The 19619-nt window shown below is 46.8% G+C and overlaps 1 protein-coding gene and 1 pseudogene across 1 annotated transcript; both read left to right on the forward strand.

Moving 5' to 3' along the window:
* Nucleotides 1–2615: 2615 nt before the first annotated feature.
* Nucleotides 2616–17870, forward strand: LOC102276893 (butyrophilin subfamily 1 member A1-like). The gene is made up of 10 exons (XM_070360964.1): nucleotides 2616–3086; nucleotides 4270–4364; nucleotides 6352–6699; nucleotides 10369–10650; nucleotides 10765–10965; nucleotides 11238–11258; nucleotides 11353–11379; nucleotides 12440–12466; nucleotides 15657–15704; nucleotides 16114–17870. Exons 2-10 carry the CDS (start codon nucleotides 4280–4282, stop codon nucleotides 16782–16784), a joined length of 1710 nt encoding a protein of 569 aa, XP_070217065.1. The 5' UTR covers nucleotides 2616–3086; nucleotides 4270–4279; the 3' UTR covers nucleotides 16785–17870.
* Nucleotides 17871–18258: 388 nt separating this feature from the next.
* Nucleotides 18259–18990, forward strand: LOC102276620 (pleckstrin homology domain-containing family A member 1 pseudogene; annotated as a pseudogene).
* Nucleotides 18991–19619: the final 629 nt, after the last annotated feature.

Raw genomic sequence — 19619 nt, forward strand, 5'->3', positions numbered from 1 at the left:
CATGGTCAGAGAACAAAAGAAACCTTTTAAGATTGAAATAAAATCATTGCCTCTGGAGTGTGTGTGTATGTGTCTTTCTAAAAATAGCTATCAAAGGAATTGTTTAAACTTTGCCTACAGTATAAATTAATCTAGTGAACTATTCAACTTAACAACGTGAAGGACAATAAGGTTTCCAGATTGTATATTATTTAAAATAGGAGTTTAATTCTTTTCATCTACTGTAACATTTTAAAAATCACAATTCATTTTATATCACTATGGCTTTATGGATTAAAAGTTTTTCTGAAACTATTTTGAAAGCTCCTGAAGCAAATTAAAGATAAGGGATACTATGACTGTTAAATATTAACCCTGTTAGCATTAGGATAATTTATATTTGGAGAAGGAAAAATCTTTTGTGGCGAGTGAGCAAGAAGCAGCTGGCACATGACCCTGATGCCTGGGGTGGCGGGAAATCGGTGAAGTTGGCTGTTTTTGTCCACCTTGCCAGTGTGTTCAAGTGTTCTTCCAGAAAAATCTTTCGTGTACTTTGTCATTCCCGCCCCTTTCCTTTCAGTATGGACTCAAAGGGCTGGCATTCAGGGTGAGATAAGCTTTCTGGTCAGAATATCTTGGGGCATGTCTGAGTCCAAGGTCCCCGCTTGTTCCTGCTTCCTGTGGAGTTGTATGGAGCTGGGGGTGGGCTGGGCTGGGTTTGAGGGCTAGGGTCGGATTGATTGCCATGCTCTCCTTCAGGGGATCTAAACATCCCGACCCCCACCTTGCAGGCAGACTCTTTACTGTCTGAGTTACCAGGGAAGCCCTGAGGGAGCATTAGTGGTGGTTGAACCTGGTGTTGCCAGTCCATGGCTGTAACTAGTGAAGTCTTTATGTCTGGGGTAGACAGGAAGGCTGCAGAAGGCAATGGCAACTCACTCCAGTACTCTTGCCTGGAAAATCCCATGCATGGAGGAGCCTGGTAGGCTGCAGTCCATGGGGTTGTGAAGAGTCAGACACGACTGAGTGACTTCACTTTCACTTTTCACTTTTACACATTGGAGAAGGAAATGGCAATCCACTCTAGCGTTCTTGCCTGGAGAATCCCAGGGATGGCGGAGCCTGGTGGGCTCCCTTCTATGGGGTCCCACAGAGTCGGACACTGAAGTGACTTAGCAGCAGCGGCAGCAGACAGGAAAGCAGAGATGGGCAGATAGATGGTGGAGCTGTCCACCATCTGGAAGGGGCCTCCTTCCAGAGGCTGACTCTATTAGTTCAGAGTTAGCAGTCTTCCTGTTTCTCTGTGGACTAGAGTGTTCTGTGAAATTGGACAAGGTTGAGTAGCCCATGTGCTGCTGAAGAGACTTCTACCAGTCAGCTCAACCAATGTTTATGGAGTGTTTTCTACATGCTGGGAAAGAGTGCCTCCTCTCCTGGATTCCCTTGACATTCCTCAGGTGAACACAGGTCAGGGCTGTGGAGGAGACAGGGTGCCACCCAAACCCCAAAAGGCTTGTGTATGGATCTCATAATGGGGGTCAGGAGGTCAGCAAAGCGTGCCTTGAGCAAGGTCATTTGAGGTGAGAGCTGTACAGTGGACCGTGAGGAATGTGGGGGAGGAGCAAGATCCCCCACCAGTGCTGGTGAGACCAGTAAGGGGGCAGCTGGGAGAAGCACGGGATGAGGTCAGACAGGAAGTTGGAGGCCTCGGAGCCACAGAGGTGAGATTGAAGCAGAGGGGTCCCTTGAAGGGTGAGGCATAAAGTTGACATAAACTGACCTGCGAGCATCATGACATTGGAAAGAAAATGACCTGGAGGGAGTGAGGCTGGAGGTGGGGCGGGAGACCCATGAGGAAAACTCTGTCAGCAGAGAAATGAGAGTATGTGATGGCTGTTAGCATGAATTTGTGAAAATCTTGAATGTGTTGGAAGCACGTTTCATGGGAGAGTGGGATGTGAAAGATGCCCTTCAAATTTCCACAGAGAAAACTGGGTGAACACAGGTAAGGAAAATTCAGGAAGGGATGAGCTGGAGAGGAAGAGCCAGTCCCGTTGGTTTTTTTTTTTGGAGACCAGAGAATCAGGCCTTTCCTGGTGTTCACTGGGCCTGGCAGAAAGGGGGTCTGAATGGCTGTGCCCAGGCCATGGGTGATACACAGTCTTCACAAGCCTTAGGGCACTGTCCATTCAGCCAAGGTTCTGGAGTTTGTCCTGGAAACACCTGAAGCCTGGGGCTTAGCCCCTGGGGGCCAGGTTGTGGGAGTTCCTGGGTCATCTGCTGGGGAAGAAAAGGAAGCAGCCACGCTGGGGGCTGTGCCCTGTGCACTTTACTAGCCGACATGGAATCAGGCGGGGGCTAGGTGCTGGTCTGTGCAGACTGTGTGCTGCACACAGTCCCCACTTCCGAGGTTAGAAGGCTGCCAGCCTGGAGTATGTCTTCCCAGGTGACGAAGTAGTAAAGAATCTGCCTGCCAATGCAGGAGACCCAAGTGATGTGGGTTTGACTGCATGGTTGGGAAGATCTCCTGGTGTAGGAAATGGCAACCCATTCCAGTATTCTTGCCTGGAAAATTCCATGGACATGAGACACAGCCGAGTGACTGAGCACACACGCACAGCCTGGAGTGGAGCACTTGTCGAGAACAGTCATCTAGTGTGTGTCTGTGTCCCCCTCAGGGTGGTTTCAGCTTTACTTGAATCCACTCTCTTGTTGCTGCTCCGATCAGGCTGTTTCCTTCTTGATAACCGGGTGACTGTCCAGAGGGCAGGGCAGAGTCTTCCGGGACTGGTTTTTCCAGGTTTCACTTTCCAATGGTGAAGGAACCAGAGAAGGGCGGACTGAGCTGTCCGGGATCGTTCCCGAGGGTCCCACGGTCCAGTCTCTGCAGACACCCCTGGGCCGGGCTCTGCTGCTTCTTCACTGTCCTGAGACCACCTGCCCCCAGACATGAGGAACTCAGACTTGGATCTGGATCAGGATTGGGCTCTGAGTGACTGACTTCAGGTGTGAATTCTGAGGGCAGATTTGGGGTCTGCCAGGGTCCCTGAACCTTCTCATGCTGCTGAGTTTAGAGACGCTCCTGAAGTCTCAGCCTTTCAGAGCAGGTAAGTCAGATTTGAAGACACTTGTGGGTGAGAAGAGCAAGCAGGGAGCAGCAGGGTTGAGGAGGAGGCTGAGCAGGTGGCGGGGTGGGGGCAGGGTTGGTGGTGCTGGATGGTGGAGTGGCTCTAGGGAGACCCAGGACCACCACAGTGAGGAGGGTACCTTCACTCATTTGTTTCAGTGTTATTGCTGTAGCACTTACTAGTAATAGGCTGTATTTTAATTCCATGTAGTGACTACAAATATAAATTCATGTGATTCTCATGAAAACCTTGAGACAGAAATGCCGTTAATATCCTCATTTTGCAGATGAAGAATAACCCGAAGATGGTTGAGAAACTTGGCAGACAGGGGCCCAGTCTTGGGGGGAGGACTCAGCGCTTAGCCCCTAGGATCTGTCCTTCCCAGGACCCTAAGCTGCCTCCTCCCCCACCTCAAACATTTAATGTTTTGGGGTCTTTTCTCTGACAAGGACTCATTTTTTCACTTTGGCTGCTCTGTTTCCACTGGGATCTCCAACCCCAATGCAGAAATCTTTAAATTCAGTGCGGATGAGGATTAAGCTGTCTGTGGGGACTGACTGGGCACCTGGGTGCGGGCCTTGTCTTTGGTCCCTGCAGGAAAGGGCTGGGTGGGGTTGAAGTGCAGGTGAACTAACCCAGCAGCAAAGGCAGCACACAGTGCCTCTGAAGGACCCACAGTCCCCTTGAGGAGGACGGTTTTGGGGCCCCAAGTGGGAGCTGGCTTGTACTTCACAGCGTGGAGCTGAACCTGGGTCTCTGTCCCTAACTGGTGGACAGGCATCGCTGGTGGTTGTGAATAAGAGGAGATGCAGGATGGTCCTAGCTTGGGGCGCCTGGTGCTGGGAAAGGAAGCACCTGGTGTTCTGGGCAGAGTGGGCTGGGCTGCAGGTGCCATTGGGGTGGGAAGGAAAGGGGGGCATTTTCCCCAAGCAAACGTTGTGGTTGTTTAGCCCCACAGAGGCTCCCACAGGGCTGGGATGAGCCCAGGCTCAGTGCTTTCTGGGTGTCAGAGTTGTGGGGAGCCTAACACCTCATCAGCATGGGGATCCAGGGTGGGGCTCTGCTCCTGCAGGACTGTTTCTGGCCCTGAGCCCTCCTCCCCACCGGGGTCCCTGAGCTCTGGGCCAGCCCTGAGTCTGCCTTCTGCCCTGTGTCTTCCCAGCTCTGAGGAGATGGAGGACTTCTTCCATGGCTCTGTGCTCTGCCACATCATCTCTCTGCTCCTCTTTACCCAGCTGCCTACTGGGGCTTTCGCACGTGAGTATACCCCACCACTCTTCCTGTGTGGATTCCTGGGAGTTGGGCTGGTTCTCTCCATTAGGAGTGGGCTGCTGTTAGAAAAGCCTCTTCTCTAGAAAAATTCTGATGGTCCCTAAACCAGTAATTGTCATTCAATTTTGAGAGTCTTTAAGCCTGGTAGCTCAGATGGTAAAGTGTCTGCTTATAATATGGGAGACCTGGGTTGATCCTGGGTTGGGAAGATCCTCTGGAGAAGGAAATGGCAACTCACTCCATTACTCTTGCCTGGGAAAATCCCATGGTTGGTGGAGTATGATAGGCTACAGTCCATGGGGTCACAAAGAGTTGGACACGACTGAGTGACTTCACTAAGCCTAAATATAAAGACTATAAGCCTTATAAGTCTTTAGGCCTCAAGGTATATCAAAATGCCTTGATAGTTATCCAATGAGGTGTTTATGATGTTTTAAAAATTCAACTATGGTATATGTGACAGTATCTTTCACCTCATTTTTTTTGTGTAGTATCTTTATTTTACTTAACACATTCATTCATTATTTCTTTCCATTTCTCATATATTTACAGAGTATTGAACATGTGGTAGGTGCTTTTTATGAACAAACCAGACAGATTCGTGTCTTTGTAAAATCTTACAACGTAGCAGGGAGCCATGAACAATAAATGCTTGAAAGCAGTATAATGAATAGTTTTTTATACGCAATGAGAGGAGAAGCAGTGAAGCAGCATGGGGTAGAGGGCAGTCAGGCATGTGGAGGTGGAAAGTGGGCAGCAGTGTTCAGTGAGGTGTTTGTTCAGTGAGACAGTGAGATAAGAATAAAACCTGGAGAGGGTGAGCCTGTGAGGGTTCCAGTGGAAGCATGGCTTCTGCAAGACAGAACAGCCAGTGCAAAGCTGCCTGTGGGCCTGGATTGTTCAAGGGACTGTGGAGGCAAGTCTTGGCTAGAGCAAAGTGAAGGAGAGGGTGAGAAATAGGAGCTTGGGTCCAGAAGCCCTGGGTGTCATCCCCATTGGGCCTTTGGTCCACTGAACGGACTGAAGAGAGTCGGCAAAGCTTTGTGTAGAGTAGGGACATGGTTTACAGATGGAAAGAGCTGCAGACTTGGGAGTGAGGAGAGGAGACCCAGGGAGGCCAGTGTACTGTTGTCCTCCAGGTGAGAAGCCATGGTGACTCAGATAAACTCTCAGCAGCTCAGGAGCTGAGGAGTCATTCTCTGTAGATCCAGCAGGGCCATCCTTCACAGGGGCCAGGTCATGGCTCATCCTCCAGGCCTCAGAAGGCCAAGGGCTCTGAGAAGATGTCAGTGGGGTAAATATGGGCACTTGTGGGTGAAAAAAGTGAAGGTAGGCTTTTAATGGAAACAGTATTTGTGTCTAGTTTTTAGCGCACATTTGAGCTGGGGAGAAAGTCATGAACACGGATAAATTTAGCTCTGGAATAGAATAGTGTGGCTATACTAGGATGTGACTGAATAATCAAGGAGTTTTGACTTTGACCACAGGTATTCTCTTTGATCAGGGTTCAGTTCTGCCCAAGATGGGCAGGATAGAGCTGTGTTTCTCAAAGTGAGGCCCCTGGAACATCAGTATCAGCATCTTGGGGAATTGTTTAGAAATGCACTTCCTTGGGTGCAACTCAGACCTTATTGAATCTCTGGGGGTGTTGGCCCAACACTGGTTTTATAAGCTCTCTTGCTGATTTTGCTGCATGCTGAAGGTGGAAACCATTGAGCTAGAATTTTCCATGGAAGGGTGTGAAGACAGCAATACAGATGGATGAGGGACTCTCTTTGACATCTTTTCTGGGTCACAAAATTATCATCAGTCTAACTCAAATTCAGAATCATCACAGCTCAACCTATCAGGTCAGGGTTCATCCCACCCAACCCCTGTCCCCAGCCTGCCGGGGGCTTTCCATCACACTGAGCATGTGTTCTGCGCTGCTTCTATGTCTGCTCCTCTCTCACTCTTGTGTCTGTGTCCACAGAGGAGTTCACCGTGATTGCTCCCCCGGACCCCATTGTGGCAGTGCTTGGTGGGGAAGTCCTGCTACCCTGCCGTGTATCTCCAGCCATGAGTGCCGAAGACATGGAGCTGAGGTGGTTCCGCTCCAAGTTTTCAGAAGCCGTGTTCATCTATCAAGACCGACTCGAGCAGAAAGAGGAGCAGATGGCTCCTTACGCAGGGCGGACCTCACTGGTGAGGGACCTCCTCATCCAGGGAGAAGCTGCTGTGCGTATCCAGAATGTCAATGTTTCAGACAATGGGCTGTACACCTGCTTCTTCAGAAAGGGAGGCTTCTATGAAGAGGCCAGTTTGGAGCTGAAGGTGGCAGGTTGGTGACTTGATATTTTTGATCCTGGAGTATTGGAGTTGGGAGGAACTTCAGGGATAATGGCAATCAATCCCTCATTTTATAGATATGAAACAGGAGACTCATCCACGCATTCCATTATTTGGTACAAACATATTGAAACCCTACTCTATGTCACATCCTGTTCTGGGCACCTGGGATGCATCAATGAACCAAAAAATGTTCCTGTTCTGTGGAGCTTATATTCTAGAGGCAGTTCATAAATACTTTGATAAATAGGTTATAGAGGAAATTAGGAGGTGGTAAGTATTAATATTTATGATAAAAGGGCAAATATAACAGTGGAAGGGGACCAGGATGAGGTGGGGCAGGTGGGCTTGTGTTATGTAGAGCCTCAGGTTGGGATTTTTTGACAATTTGAGCAGAAGCTCAAAGGAAGTAGGGATTTAGCCACGTAGATATCTGTGGGACCAGAGTTCCCAGCAGAGGAAACACCTGGCGTGAAACCCTGAGGCAGGAGTGTGGCTGGAGCAGGAAGCCCCGTGGTTGATAAGATGAGTGGAGGGTTGTAAGAGATGACAACAATTGAATAAAGATATGTTCTTGGCATGGGGTGCACAGAGAAAGGATTGATTAATGCTCTCTCTGGTGGTCAGGAGAATTTTGCAGGTAATAAACACTGAAAGGGGCACCTGAGTTCACTAGATCAGGCTGCAAAGAGCCCTTGAGGTTGATGGGCTGGAATATGAGAAGTCAGGGGAGAGGAGAAGAAAGGAGAGGAAGAGAGAAGAGAGGAGATAGAGTGTGGTGATTTCAGTTGCTAGCAGTTAACCAGAGTCCTTGGTGCTGCAGTGTGGTCCCTGAGGGGCACAGACAGTGGAAGCTGGGGGAAGAGGAGAGGAGGCATTTGAGGGGCAAGGTAGATGCTAGATTGTAGAAGACTTTGCATGCTGTGCTATGGATGTTGATGTACCACTGAGGAAATTTTAAACAGAACAGTGCCTGGGACATTTCTTTGGTCAGCTGTGAAGAGGGTGAATGAAACATGAGCCAGGCTAAAGGCATGGATATAGTTACGAGGGTCACAGGGTCACAGGATGACCCCCAGAAGAGGCAATGGGATCACATAGAGGGACGAGGGGATCAGACATCTGTGATGTTTAGAAAGTAGAGCAAGCTGAGTGAGTGGGTTTGGGGACAGAGTTTGGGGGAAGAGGAGACTGCAGAAACTCTGAGAGTTTTGCATTGGCTGTTTGTTGTTTAGTGGTAAGAATACTGAAAATTATGTGTGTTGATTGAAGAAAAACACACAACTTAAGAACTGTGAGCTGTGTTTTATTCAGGGTCTTACTGAGGGGCATATAATCCAGGAAATAGCTTCTCAGTAGCTCAGAGAAACTGCTCCAATGAGGTAGGGGGAGAAGCCAGTTTATACAGGATTTTGGCTAGGGAACAAGTGCAGTCAAGCACGCTTAGTATGCTAAGTGGCTTCAGTCGTGTCCGACTCTGCGGCCCCATGAACTTGTAGCCCACCAGACTCCTCTGGCCATGGGATTCTTCAGGTAAGAATACTGGAGTGGGTTGCCATTTCCTCCTCCAGGGGATCTTCCCAACCCAGGGATCTAACCCGCGTCTCCTGTTGCTCCTGCATTGCAAGTAGATTCTTTACTGCTGAGCCACTGGGGAAGCCCAGAAGTCAAGCGTACACTTCAGTAAATGGTTACTGTTTGCCACAAGGATCAGATATCTCAGTTAACAATATTAGCACTTTTCTAGGAAGATGGGGTCGCACAGAGTTGGACACTACTGAAGTGACTTAGCAGCAGCAATAGCAGGAGGATGCAAGAATCTAGGTTCACTAAATATTTTTTCCTGAGACATCTCTAAGTATCTAAGGGGCCTGTTTTTCCAAAGCACAGAGTGCCTTGCCCTATTTTCACCCTGAATTCCATTCAGAGTGTACTGTCACTGAGTGACTAAAAGGTTAATGACTTGGTTCTTGTAGAATTGGATGGTGGGCAAGATTCTTTGCTTTATGTATGTTAGTTATCTGTTGTCAATGCTGTGTCACATTATCACAAAGATAATGTCACGAAGATCACAGTGGTGTATAACAATAACCATTTATTTAATTCAGGCATGAAGGGAGTACAGCTAGTTTGGGCTGTATTTGACTAATCTTATCTGGGTTTATTCATACCTCTTTGGTCATGTTGGGCATAAAACAAAAACAAAATCTCCCAAACCAGAAATCATCTTCACAGTTAGTGGAGAAAGAACACAGTTTTGTTACTGAATGGGCATTCAACAAGAATGTGATAGACATCACAGGCAATCGACTAAGAGATTATAAAGACAGAAAGATATCTCCCACCTTTTATAAAGCCAAGCAGATACAACCCATTATATACTTGTTTTTAAGATGAACAATAACTATTCCTCATGTTGGAGGACTTGATAGCACCATCTGTCACACAGTTCACTCTAAATTTTCCTGGTAATTGAGCTGACCATATATGTTAGCTAATTGGTTTAAGCCAGAGGAAAAACAAATTCTTATGTTTTTATGACAGGAGGTATTTTTACACCTTGTAGCTTGGTGATGGCTGAAGCTGGGCTCCTACCCTCCAACAGGGAAGGGGAAAATGGGGTGTTGTTTCCCTTGAACTTTATATTTAGGGATGGCTCCTAGGTCCAGTGAAAGACATTCCTGGGTCAAAATTTTATCTAGTTCTCAAAAAGGATTTATATACATTTAAAACTGGGGAGAAAATACATACAATTACAGATTTTCTCAAGTAAATATTCTAAGAAAAACAAGGGAAGGGGAATCTCTGCCCTTATTTTCAACAGGGAGAATGAAGCCTGTTATTTTTAATTCATATTTGTCATTACAGTCAGCTGAGGAGGTCACATAAGAACCTTTGCTGGGTCTGTTCATGTGGGTTTGTTCAACTGGCTATTGATTGATCTAGGAAAGTTTCAGCAGGAAAGGCTGCACTAGAGTAAACATGTCCTCCCCCTGGTGGAGAGCAGCCCAACAACACAAGGACTTTACGAGCTAGTCACGTGACCTAATCTCTTATTGGCTATTTGAGTCACAGGACTGGCGCAGAGGCAGAGCGTGGAGGCACCAAACACTGTGGCAGACAGGGAGCTGGATATAAAGAGGAGTGAAGAGTCAGTAATATTTTTATGCAGAATCCATCATGGATGGAGCCAAATCACATATTCAGTTCTAGAATTATGAGTTGGAAGTATATGTGAGGAATTTGGGTAGAGGGAAACCTGTGGATAAAAGAAAGGGAGGTTCAGGACACAGGGTTGTTCGATGACTTAATTTTGGTGGTGATTTACAAAGAGAGGCAGTGGGTGTGGAAGCAGATACCCCGGGAGAGAGTGTGATGTGAGGAGAGTCAAGGATAAGGGTGGACCTGGGACCACATTCCTCCCCCTGTTTACAAGGCATCAGCCCTTCCAACTGCATAGCTGGGGAGAAGGGACTTAGCTCTCTGAGCCCATGGTCCCTGTGCTTTTTCCTTCTGTTCCCTGAGACAGGGCCACCTCCTTGTTCCCTGTGGGAGCAGGATGTCCCCAGAGCCCCCAGAATGCCAAGTGCAGGGCGCCCCCTGGAGTTGTGCACACGTAGGCACTGCTGGGTCCCTGGGCTCTACATCTTGCCTCCCGCAGGTGTGGGCTCTGCCCCTCAGGTGCGCATCACAGGGCCTGAGGAAGATGGGGTCCGCGTGGTGTGCACGGCCTCGGGGTGGTTCCCGAAGCCCCAGGTGCAGTGGAGAGACCTCAGTGGAGAGAAGTTCCTGGCGTTCTCTGAGGCCCACACCCAGGATGCTGAAGGGCTGTTCAGCGTGGAGGCAGCTCTGGTGGTGAGAGACAGCTCTGTGGGGAACGTGACCTGCTCCATCCTCAACCCTGTCCTGGGCCAGGAGAAGGCCATGGCCATTTTCATCCCAGGTCAGAGGTGCTCCTGGCTTCCAGCAGGGCTGGAGGAGGGGCCGGGTGTTCCTGGGTGTTCCAGGCTGGGCTGTCCTGGGCAGGGCCCTGACGGGGTGTCTGGCTGGGCCACAGAGCCCTTCTTCCCCCAGGCCTCTCCCTGGAAGGTGGCTTTCTTGGTGAGCCTGACTGTGCTGGTGATCTTGCTCCTTGGGGCTGGATGTTACACCAAGAGACAACATTCCATGAAGATGCAGGTGAGGGGAGAAAAGGAGACTCTGTGCCAGACTAGCGAGCAGGACCGTCAGACAAAGGAGGAATTGCTGAAGGACGCAGGTAAGGCAGGACAGGGGTCAAGGCTGTTGAATGTGGCAGCTGGTGCTGAGAGGGATGCGCTGACCACAGGGCCTGAGTCCAGGGCTCTGGGGAAATCCCAGTCCAGAGCAGGTGGCTGGGGAGACCTGGGTGGACAGCTGGAGCTGGGGAGGCTCCAATGGGTCTGCAGTTGGAACGTCTTCTTCAGAGGTTACAAACAGAGAGGTGGTATTTTGTGGATTTTTTTTCTTAGGGAGTGGAGTTCATGCTTTTTTGTTTTCATTCTCTTTCAGCTAAACTTCAGGAAGAACTTGGTAAGTTCTGCTTTTCCTCTTGAGCTCTCTGCATCCCCTTCATAGGAGACAGTCTGGTTCTTAGCTCACCTATTTCCTGTGTGTTGCCTTTCAGAGAGGAGGAAATCCACTTACCTGGCTGGTGAGTGACTCTCCGGTGTCCTTGGGTTTCCTGTCCTACCTGTGCCAAGGCGTCCCTCTCCTCCATTCTGTCTAGGCATAGAAATGTGGACCTGCTTCCCTGGGAGAGAAGTGGAAGCTTCTAGGAGGCAGAACCCATGCATGGGCTCTCCCAGGTCTGGAATGCTGGTTCCCACCCATTTCTTGGGATCCTGGGTGTAATGATGACCCCAGAGTCTATCATGCATCCTGGGTCTTATTCCAACCCTGACTGACCCACCGTATTAATAGTTTACTATCCTTCTGTGCATCTAGTTTTCATTCATTACCCAGAAGCAAAAGTCATGTGCTGTGAGATTTCATTAAAGGAGCTATACAAATGACCAGCTTGATTAAGTTTAGGAGTGTGACCACCTGTCTCCATCCCAAAACACTGTCCAAGGAGTCCATTCCCTCTAGTTTCTTTGGGTGATGATCAAAAAGTTATGGGGCAGAACTGGGGTGACCATGCACAGAAATGCCATGGAATGAGCTGTCAATACCCCTGAATAGTGTTTATCTCTAGCAATATTTCATCTGAGAAAGATTAGCCACTTTTACCTAGAGCTCATCTCATTTCTTAAAATAGTTCCCATGTCAAGTTATTTCGCAAATGTATTTTTTTCCAGGAAAAAAACTGAATATAATAATGCTTTCTTAAAATTATATAATAATTTATATTTTACTCCCTAAAATGTTTCCACACATAGTAGAATTTTTGGCCCTTAGTAGCAAAAGTAAATGTAGATAGAATAAGAATTTTTGAGGGTTTTGAGGCAAGAACAGCTGAGTGACTTGCTAAACATCACACGCAGCAGTGGGACAGTGGTGGAAGTCAGTATGGAGTGCACACAGGCCACCTGACCTGTGCTCCAGGGGATACCCCACCACACCTGCTGTCTGCACGTGGCTGCACCTCCTCTCCAGCCTCTCCCCCACTGTAGTTAATCTCACCTGCAGAGCAGAGGGGAGTCAAGGGCAAATAGATTCACACTGAGCAGGTTTCTTCTGGCTGAGGTCTCACCAAGTGTGTTCCCTTTCAGCCTGGAGGAAGGCCCAGCTGTATGCAGGTAAGTGGCTGAGTTCCTGTGGCCTCCCCTCCCAACCTAGTCTCTGCCCCCTTCTCCCTGAGGGGACCCCACAGCAGGGTGGGGTAGTGTCCTTGGTCTTCTTGGCACCTTTGTAGCCTCCACCTGGAGACTGCAGGGACTCCTCAGCACACAGATGTGCCTCCATCCTACCTGTGCTCTACTGCAGGGCACGGTCAGGGTTAGCAGCACCTCCCCAAACACCTGGTGCAATGGGGACTTCTTGTGACAGTGACAGCGGAGGGGTCAGTGGTGAGGAGGGACGGCAGCAGGGAACGACCGTGTGGATCAGGGATCGCTCATCTCTGGAAGATTTCAGAAGTCATGCTTGCCTACTTAAGACTCAGTTCTTCCCAAGGTGGCCCTTGATTCCTGATCTGTCTTGTTTCAAAATTCCTTGCCTTTTTGGCTCTAGTTTTGTTTTTCCTATTTTCTCCTGGTCCTCTGAGATGTTGACTCCCTCTCTACCTCCTCATGCTCTGCCTCTGTGTCCAGGCTGGGTTTCATCCTCCAAGCCTCTTTGTTGCTGAGGAATTAGTTGCTGTAGAGCAGGTGTTCTGAATCTGGGGTTCAAAAACTATGGGGTGTTTATGGGCTCCTTGGGTGAAGGTCTATGAAAGTTCTTAAATTCTACTCAAAATCTTGTGTATATGTTTATCTGACAGGGACAAAAATGTAACAACCATGATCTTCCTTTTCAGAGAGTTCTGTATTTGCTGATGGGTTCATTTTGGTTGGTTTATTAGAGGCCATGGGCCAAGACTGGGAAAGAAGAAATGTAGAGGAGACAAAATTATTTCACAAAGAAATGGTGGGAATCAAATCAGGGAAGACAAGACCAGATGGAGGAAGAGAGGAGGAGATGAGGAGGAAGTGGTGGTTTGTTGGGGAAGTCACAGCCATGGTGGTTTGTCGGGGAGCACACAGAGGGTGTACAAGTTATTTGGGTGCATAAAGTGTGATCAAACTCTCTTTAAGAAATATCTAAAGGCTTTTTGTTTTTAAGAAATTTTATTTATTTTTTCATTATTTACCTAAATTCATCTGTATAAGCAGAATGTTATTTGTTTTATATTCCATATGTATTTTCTCAGTTAAACTTCATTTATTGCAATATATGTAATTTTCAGTCTGCCAGGTCTGATAATGAGACCATCTGATAATGAGACAAATCTTCCTGTAGTGGTTAAAGCAGGAGCGTGTATGGGGCATCCTAATGTAATGTAAGGTTGTTCTGAGAATGCTTTAGCTTTGATCTGTACCCTGTAAACCCGTGCAACATATCCTTTCCCTGATTGGGATGTTTCTGTTTACAGACAGGAATATAGATCATGAGGACAGAGAAGGGTAAACCAAGGGTGAAAATGCCTGGGAGCCAGATGCCTGAGGACTTAGGATCCCACCTTAGGGATTCTTACTGATTCACCCTGGGGTTTATGTTAAACATGAGGATCAGATAGTCCTCTTTCACTATCTCTCACTTACCTACTAGATTAAAAAGAGCATGTGTTTTAATGTATACCTTGTGTAACCTTTTGTTTTGTAAAGATAAACCCCATTAAGCTAGAATCAACATTTTATATTGACAAGTGTCAAGTGGGAGGTGGTCAAATGTCAGATCTCTTTTTATTTATAAAATTGGAAAAAATTGTATTGATGATTTGCTGTAGCAATTAAGTGAAGAATAGCATCACACTTGATAGATGTGGAATCTCACAATTAAATGCCAACTCTCTTTTTTTCTCTTCCCTCTTTTTCTTGTTGTTAATCTCTATCAATTGTGGTATAAAAATTTATAGCTAGGGATCAACTAGTGTCTTGGTGAAGAACAAATAAATTAAAGTCCATTTTTTCTCAAAGGGTCCATATGAGTTAGGTCACTTTATGTGATCTTATTTCCATCAGGCAAATAAAAGGAATGCCAATTTCTGCATGAACCTGTATTAAGTAGGAATGGTGTAATAAATTTACACCCCAAAATTACAAAAAAAAAAAGAGCATTTTACTAATTTCCATAAATGTTCTAATCTTGTTCCTGATTCTCCACCCTGTTGGAGGCAACAGCTCTCTCAGTGCAGACATTTCAGCATCTTATGACATATAGGCTTTGCTTTGCTTTGGTTGTTGAACTTCCTTTCTTTTTCCCAAAAGCGAGTATGGAGGTTGGAAGAAATTATTTGGCCTTGGGTCAGTTGGGAAAGGGATCCTTATGTTCTTCTTTAGTCATAACAGACCATTGCCCTGGGGACACCAGTCTGATCTGGTCCTTAAGATTCTTGGTTTGGGGCTGGCTGAGGATCAGCAGGTCCTGGCTAGGTATTTGGGTTATCTCCACCTGACCCTTGGTCACATCCTAAGGTTCTTAATCACATCTGTAAAGTTCCCTTTACCACAGTGTATTCACACAGTCTGAGGTTTAGAACATGGACATCTTTGGGGTCCTCTTGTTGTGGTTCTCCTGGAAGCTTACAACTTCTCTGGGCAACTATAGGGGGAAGCAGATGACTAGATCCAATATTTTGGGTTTTCCTTCACAGGTAGAACTGTTTTTGTTCCACTAACCCTACAAAAAGCAGAAGAGAATTCATGAGTGTCTTTCCTCTCACTGCATGTCTGTCTTTCTCACTTAAAACATCTTTCTCCTTTCCTTGAAATCTCTCCATTGTCTCCTAACTGAGCAAGATTTCTCTGATGCTGTATCCCAAATTCTCTTCACTAATGACTTATAGTCATTCTCTGAGTTCGGTTCAGCTAAGTTATATTCTCTCTACCACTGACTTAGAGGTAATCTGCATGCTCAGTTCAATTAGCTCTTCATAATTGCTTAAGAACCTTGGAAATTTTGATCTCCCACAATTCTTTGTCCAGAAAACCTAGTTTTAAGGATGTGTGGCTAAGGACTTGAGAAAATGTTATTTTATAGTGAAGTTTGGGCAATGACCTTTATGTTCAGATTGATATCAAGCCTCTTAACCCCTCAGTATTAAGATTTATGGCTTTGCTTTCATGGTAAGGTTGCAACATGATGGTTCTCTGTGTGTTTGTGAAAAGAAATACATGCATCAGTTGAATATTTCCAAAACATTTCCCCCTATAACTCTCTCAAAAGTATGCTTCATGATACTAAGCACTGACCTTGATATGTACAGTCTCTACAAACCCCTGATATGAGAAACGTGTGTTTTCCTTGTAGATTGGCGGAAGGAGGAGTTCCAGACCTGTGAGTGACTTTGTGTTTTTTTTCTGGATTTTCCTACTGCTGTCCCTGTGGTCTCACTTTCAGTTCTCAGTGGTGATATAGATGCTGGCACCATCAATAGTGTGGGGTGGGATGTGGTGGTGGTAGTCACACAGGTGGGGCTGATGACTTTGGCTGATATTGAATGCTAAATAGACATCCTTCAGCCATTGGAGAACAGGCTGGTCCTCAAGGGCTCTGTGACATATTGCACCCTGAAATCAGTCTCGTGGGTCCATTTTCCTGCTTGGAGGCCTGTAGACTTGAATCACAAGTTTCTATTGTCAGGGTGCTTAGCCTTCCTCCCATGCAGCTGGGATTCTGGGTTGAGGGGTAGTTGTGTGTTCTTGGGGAGAGAAGGACCTTGAATGATAGAAAACTTTCTCTGCAGGGTCTGTCACTCTGGATCCAGGATCTGCCCATTCAGACCTTGTCGTCTCTCATGAAAAGACAAGTGTGACCTGGAAGGCCTCCTGTGTGAACCCTGCAGACCAATGCAGTGTACTGGGCTTTGAGGGCATCACTTCAGGGCGCTGTTACTGGGAGGTGGAGATCAGAAATGGAGACCAAAGCGAGTGGGCCCTGGGGGTCTATAGGGAAGGTATGAACAGGAAGGGCTGGTACAGAGAGTCCCCAGATAAGGGGTTCTGGGTTGTGGGGAGATTTGAAAGAGGATATTATGCCTGTACAGAATCTCTGACTCTGCTATCCCTCATGCAGGCTCCCCACCCCAGGCTTAGGGTGGGGGTGTTCCTGGACCACCAGGAAGGGGATGTTTCCTTCTACAACATGACTGATGGCTCCCACATTTTCTCCTTTCCTCAGGCTTCCTTCTCTGGGACCCTCTTTCCATACTTCATGATTAGGTCAGGAGACGTGTCCCTGACCGTCTGCTCCAAGGTGGGAGGGTCTGAGGGGCTCCCTGTTGCTCTTAGCAATCCTTCTCTGGAGGAGCCTGTGAGCCTCCCAGGGGCGGGGTTCAGCTCAGACTCTGGTGCTGATGGTCCTCCAGGGGCCGATTATCCACTTCTCCCCTGCAACCCGGAGGCTGTGTCCCCATAGGGCTGGTCACTCTCCTGGACTCTCACTGTGGCTCTTCCTGGAGCTGTAGACTCCCTGTGACAGAGGCCCCTGAGGTGCAGCCTGGATGGCTGAGGGTCTTGCCCTCCTGCTCTGGAGACAGGCTCTTGGGCTTGTGGTTATGAGAATTTTCAGTTCATGCCATGTGCTCAGGTGACAGATTACAAAGTTGACTCTCTGAGCTGGTTTGAGGTAGCCTGAAGTTTACTATGGGACACTGTTTTTCTTTTAGTAATGAAAAATATTTCATGAAGATTTTATACTGTTTGGATATGCTAAATGATGAGAGGTTGAATTACTCTGCAGACTAATATCGTGTTTTTGTTGTTGCTTAGTCACTAAGTTGTGTCTGACTCTTTTGTGACCCCATGGACTGAAGCCCACCAGGCTCCTCTGTTCACGGGGTTTCCCAGGCAAAAATACTGGAGTGAGTTGCTGTTTGCCTCTCCAGGAAATCTCCCTGACCCAAGGATTGAACTCAGGTTTCCTCCATTGGCAGGTGGATTCTTTAAGTCTGAGCCACCAGGGAAGCCTGGTGGTGTTACTTTATCCAATTTGAGTTTGTTAAATAGAACCCAGAGAGTGACGGTTGGTTCCCAGTTCTATTTTGGAGGATGGACATTATCAAATCAAAAAAGCTGGCCAGCAAAAAATTTCCAGGGAAATGGGTGGCTGATGGAGTTTTAAGGAGTCTAATATTTTGCTTTTTGTATTTCCTATTCTGGGATGGAAAAACACACCCGTTTCCCCCAAATCTCAGTAAATTTTTGTTACCTGTAAAAAACCTGTGTTGTGTTCATTTAAAGAGTTAAGGAGAAGGATCTAGGTTTCTCATTTCTGTTAACAGCAGCTAAAAATAAGAGAACTGCTATCTGAATTAAGGTGTAAATGAAGAAGAGAATTTTCAGAGGCAGGGTGAATTGCAAAAAGCTTTGACCAAGAGCTGGAGCCATGGTCATTGTATGCCCCTTATCACTGTATTGCCCCTCTTCACTTCCAAGTTCAATGGTAATGGTTAATGGAAAAACACAGGCTGCTTCAGGCAGCTCAGTGCCTGTGGGACTGTGGGCCTGGGCGGGGTTAGTGGGGCGGGTTCTGAGAGCTTGGCGCTTAGAAATGACTTACATGGATCACCAGAATCATGTTTATGGTTTTCCAGACATTAAAGAAAATGAATAGAGTGCAAAATTTCTTTGGAGTTACTTCATACTGGATACTAGAGGAGATAGTTTTGTATGATACATGGATAATCCACAGAACCTACCTTCTGGATTGGTAATTGTGGAGCCATCAAAAAAAAATAAAAGTGTTAGTTGTGTCTGGCTCTTTGTGATCAGATGGATTGTAGCCTGCTAGGCTTCTCAGTCCATGGAATTCTCCAAGCAAGAATACTGGAGTGTGTGGGTAGCCATTCCCTTCTACAGGGGATCTTCCTGCCCCAGGAATCAAACCTGGTTCTCCCCCATTATAGGAGGATTCTTTACTGTCTGGGCAACAGGGAAGTTCTCTAATTTACCTACATTTCAAAGTTATGAATGTAGGGATGAGGAACTATTTCCTACAAGCCAATGATCAGCAGGACCTAGTAGAATGGATAAATGTGTTGAACAAAGCTATAAAAATTACAGTATCAAGGCAATCAGTCTCACAGCCTCATTCTGATAACAGGTCACCAAGGTGAATGTGGGAAGAAGCAAATATCTTACAGAATGGACACTGTTGGTAGTGTGGCCATTATTACTGCAACTCAAAAAGAAGCAAATGAAGGTGGTGAAACTATTGACAGAAATAATTTGAAGCAGTCACAAATCTATCTTCCTTATTTTCCTCCTAAACCACCTTCAGATAGTGCAGTTATCAAAGCTGGATATTGTGTAAAACAGAGAACAGTGATGAAAAACTGGAAGAGAAGATATTTTCAACTGGATAAAAACACAACAGGTTACTTTAGATCTGAAGTGGAAAAGGAACCTCTCCATGTAATACTACTTAAAGAGGTTCATAAAGTCCAGGAACGTAAATCAAGTGACATAATGATGAGAGACAACCTCTTTGAAATTGTAACATCCTCTGGAACTTTCTATGTGCAGGCTGATAGCCCTGAAGAAATGCACAGTGGGATTAAAGCAGCCTCAGGTGCCATTGTAGCACAGCGGGACCTGGCAGATCTGCGTCCCCTAGAATAATGTCTCACAGTTCAGTTCAGTGTCTCAGTCGTGTCCAACTCTTTGTGACCTCATGAATCGCAGCATGCCAGGCCTCCCTGTCCATCATCAACTCCCAGAGTTCACTCAGACTCGCGTCCATCAAGTCAGTGATGCCATCCAGCCATCTCATCCTCTGTCGTCCCCTTCTCCTCCTGCCCCCAATCCCTCCCAGAGTCAGAGTCTTTTCCAATGAGTCAACTCTTCGCATGAGGTGGCCAAAGTACTGGAGTTTCAGCTTTAGCACCATTCCTTCCAAAGAAATCCCAGGGCTGATCTCCTTCAGAATGGACTGGTTGGATCTCCTTGCAGTCCAAGGGACTCTCAAGAGTCTTTTCCAACACCACAGTTCAAAAGCATCAGTTCTTCGGTGCACAGCTTTCTTCACAGTCCAACTCTCACATCCATACATGACCACTGGAAAAACCATAGCCTTGACTAGACAGACCTTTGTTGGCAAAGTAATGTCTCTGCTTTTCAACACGCTGTCTAGGTTGGCCATAACTTTCCTTCCAAGGAGTAAGCGTCTTTTAATTTCATGGCTGCAGTCACCATCTGCAGTGATTTTGGAGCCCCCCAAAACAAAATCTGACACTGTTTCCACTGTTTCTCC

The sequence above is a fragment of the Bos mutus genome, chromosome 23 (assembly GCF_027580195.1).
Source record: "Bos mutus isolate GX-2022 chromosome 23, NWIPB_WYAK_1.1, whole genome shotgun sequence".
In the NCBI taxonomy this organism is placed as follows: Eukaryota; Metazoa; Chordata; class Mammalia; order Artiodactyla; family Bovidae; genus Bos; species Bos mutus.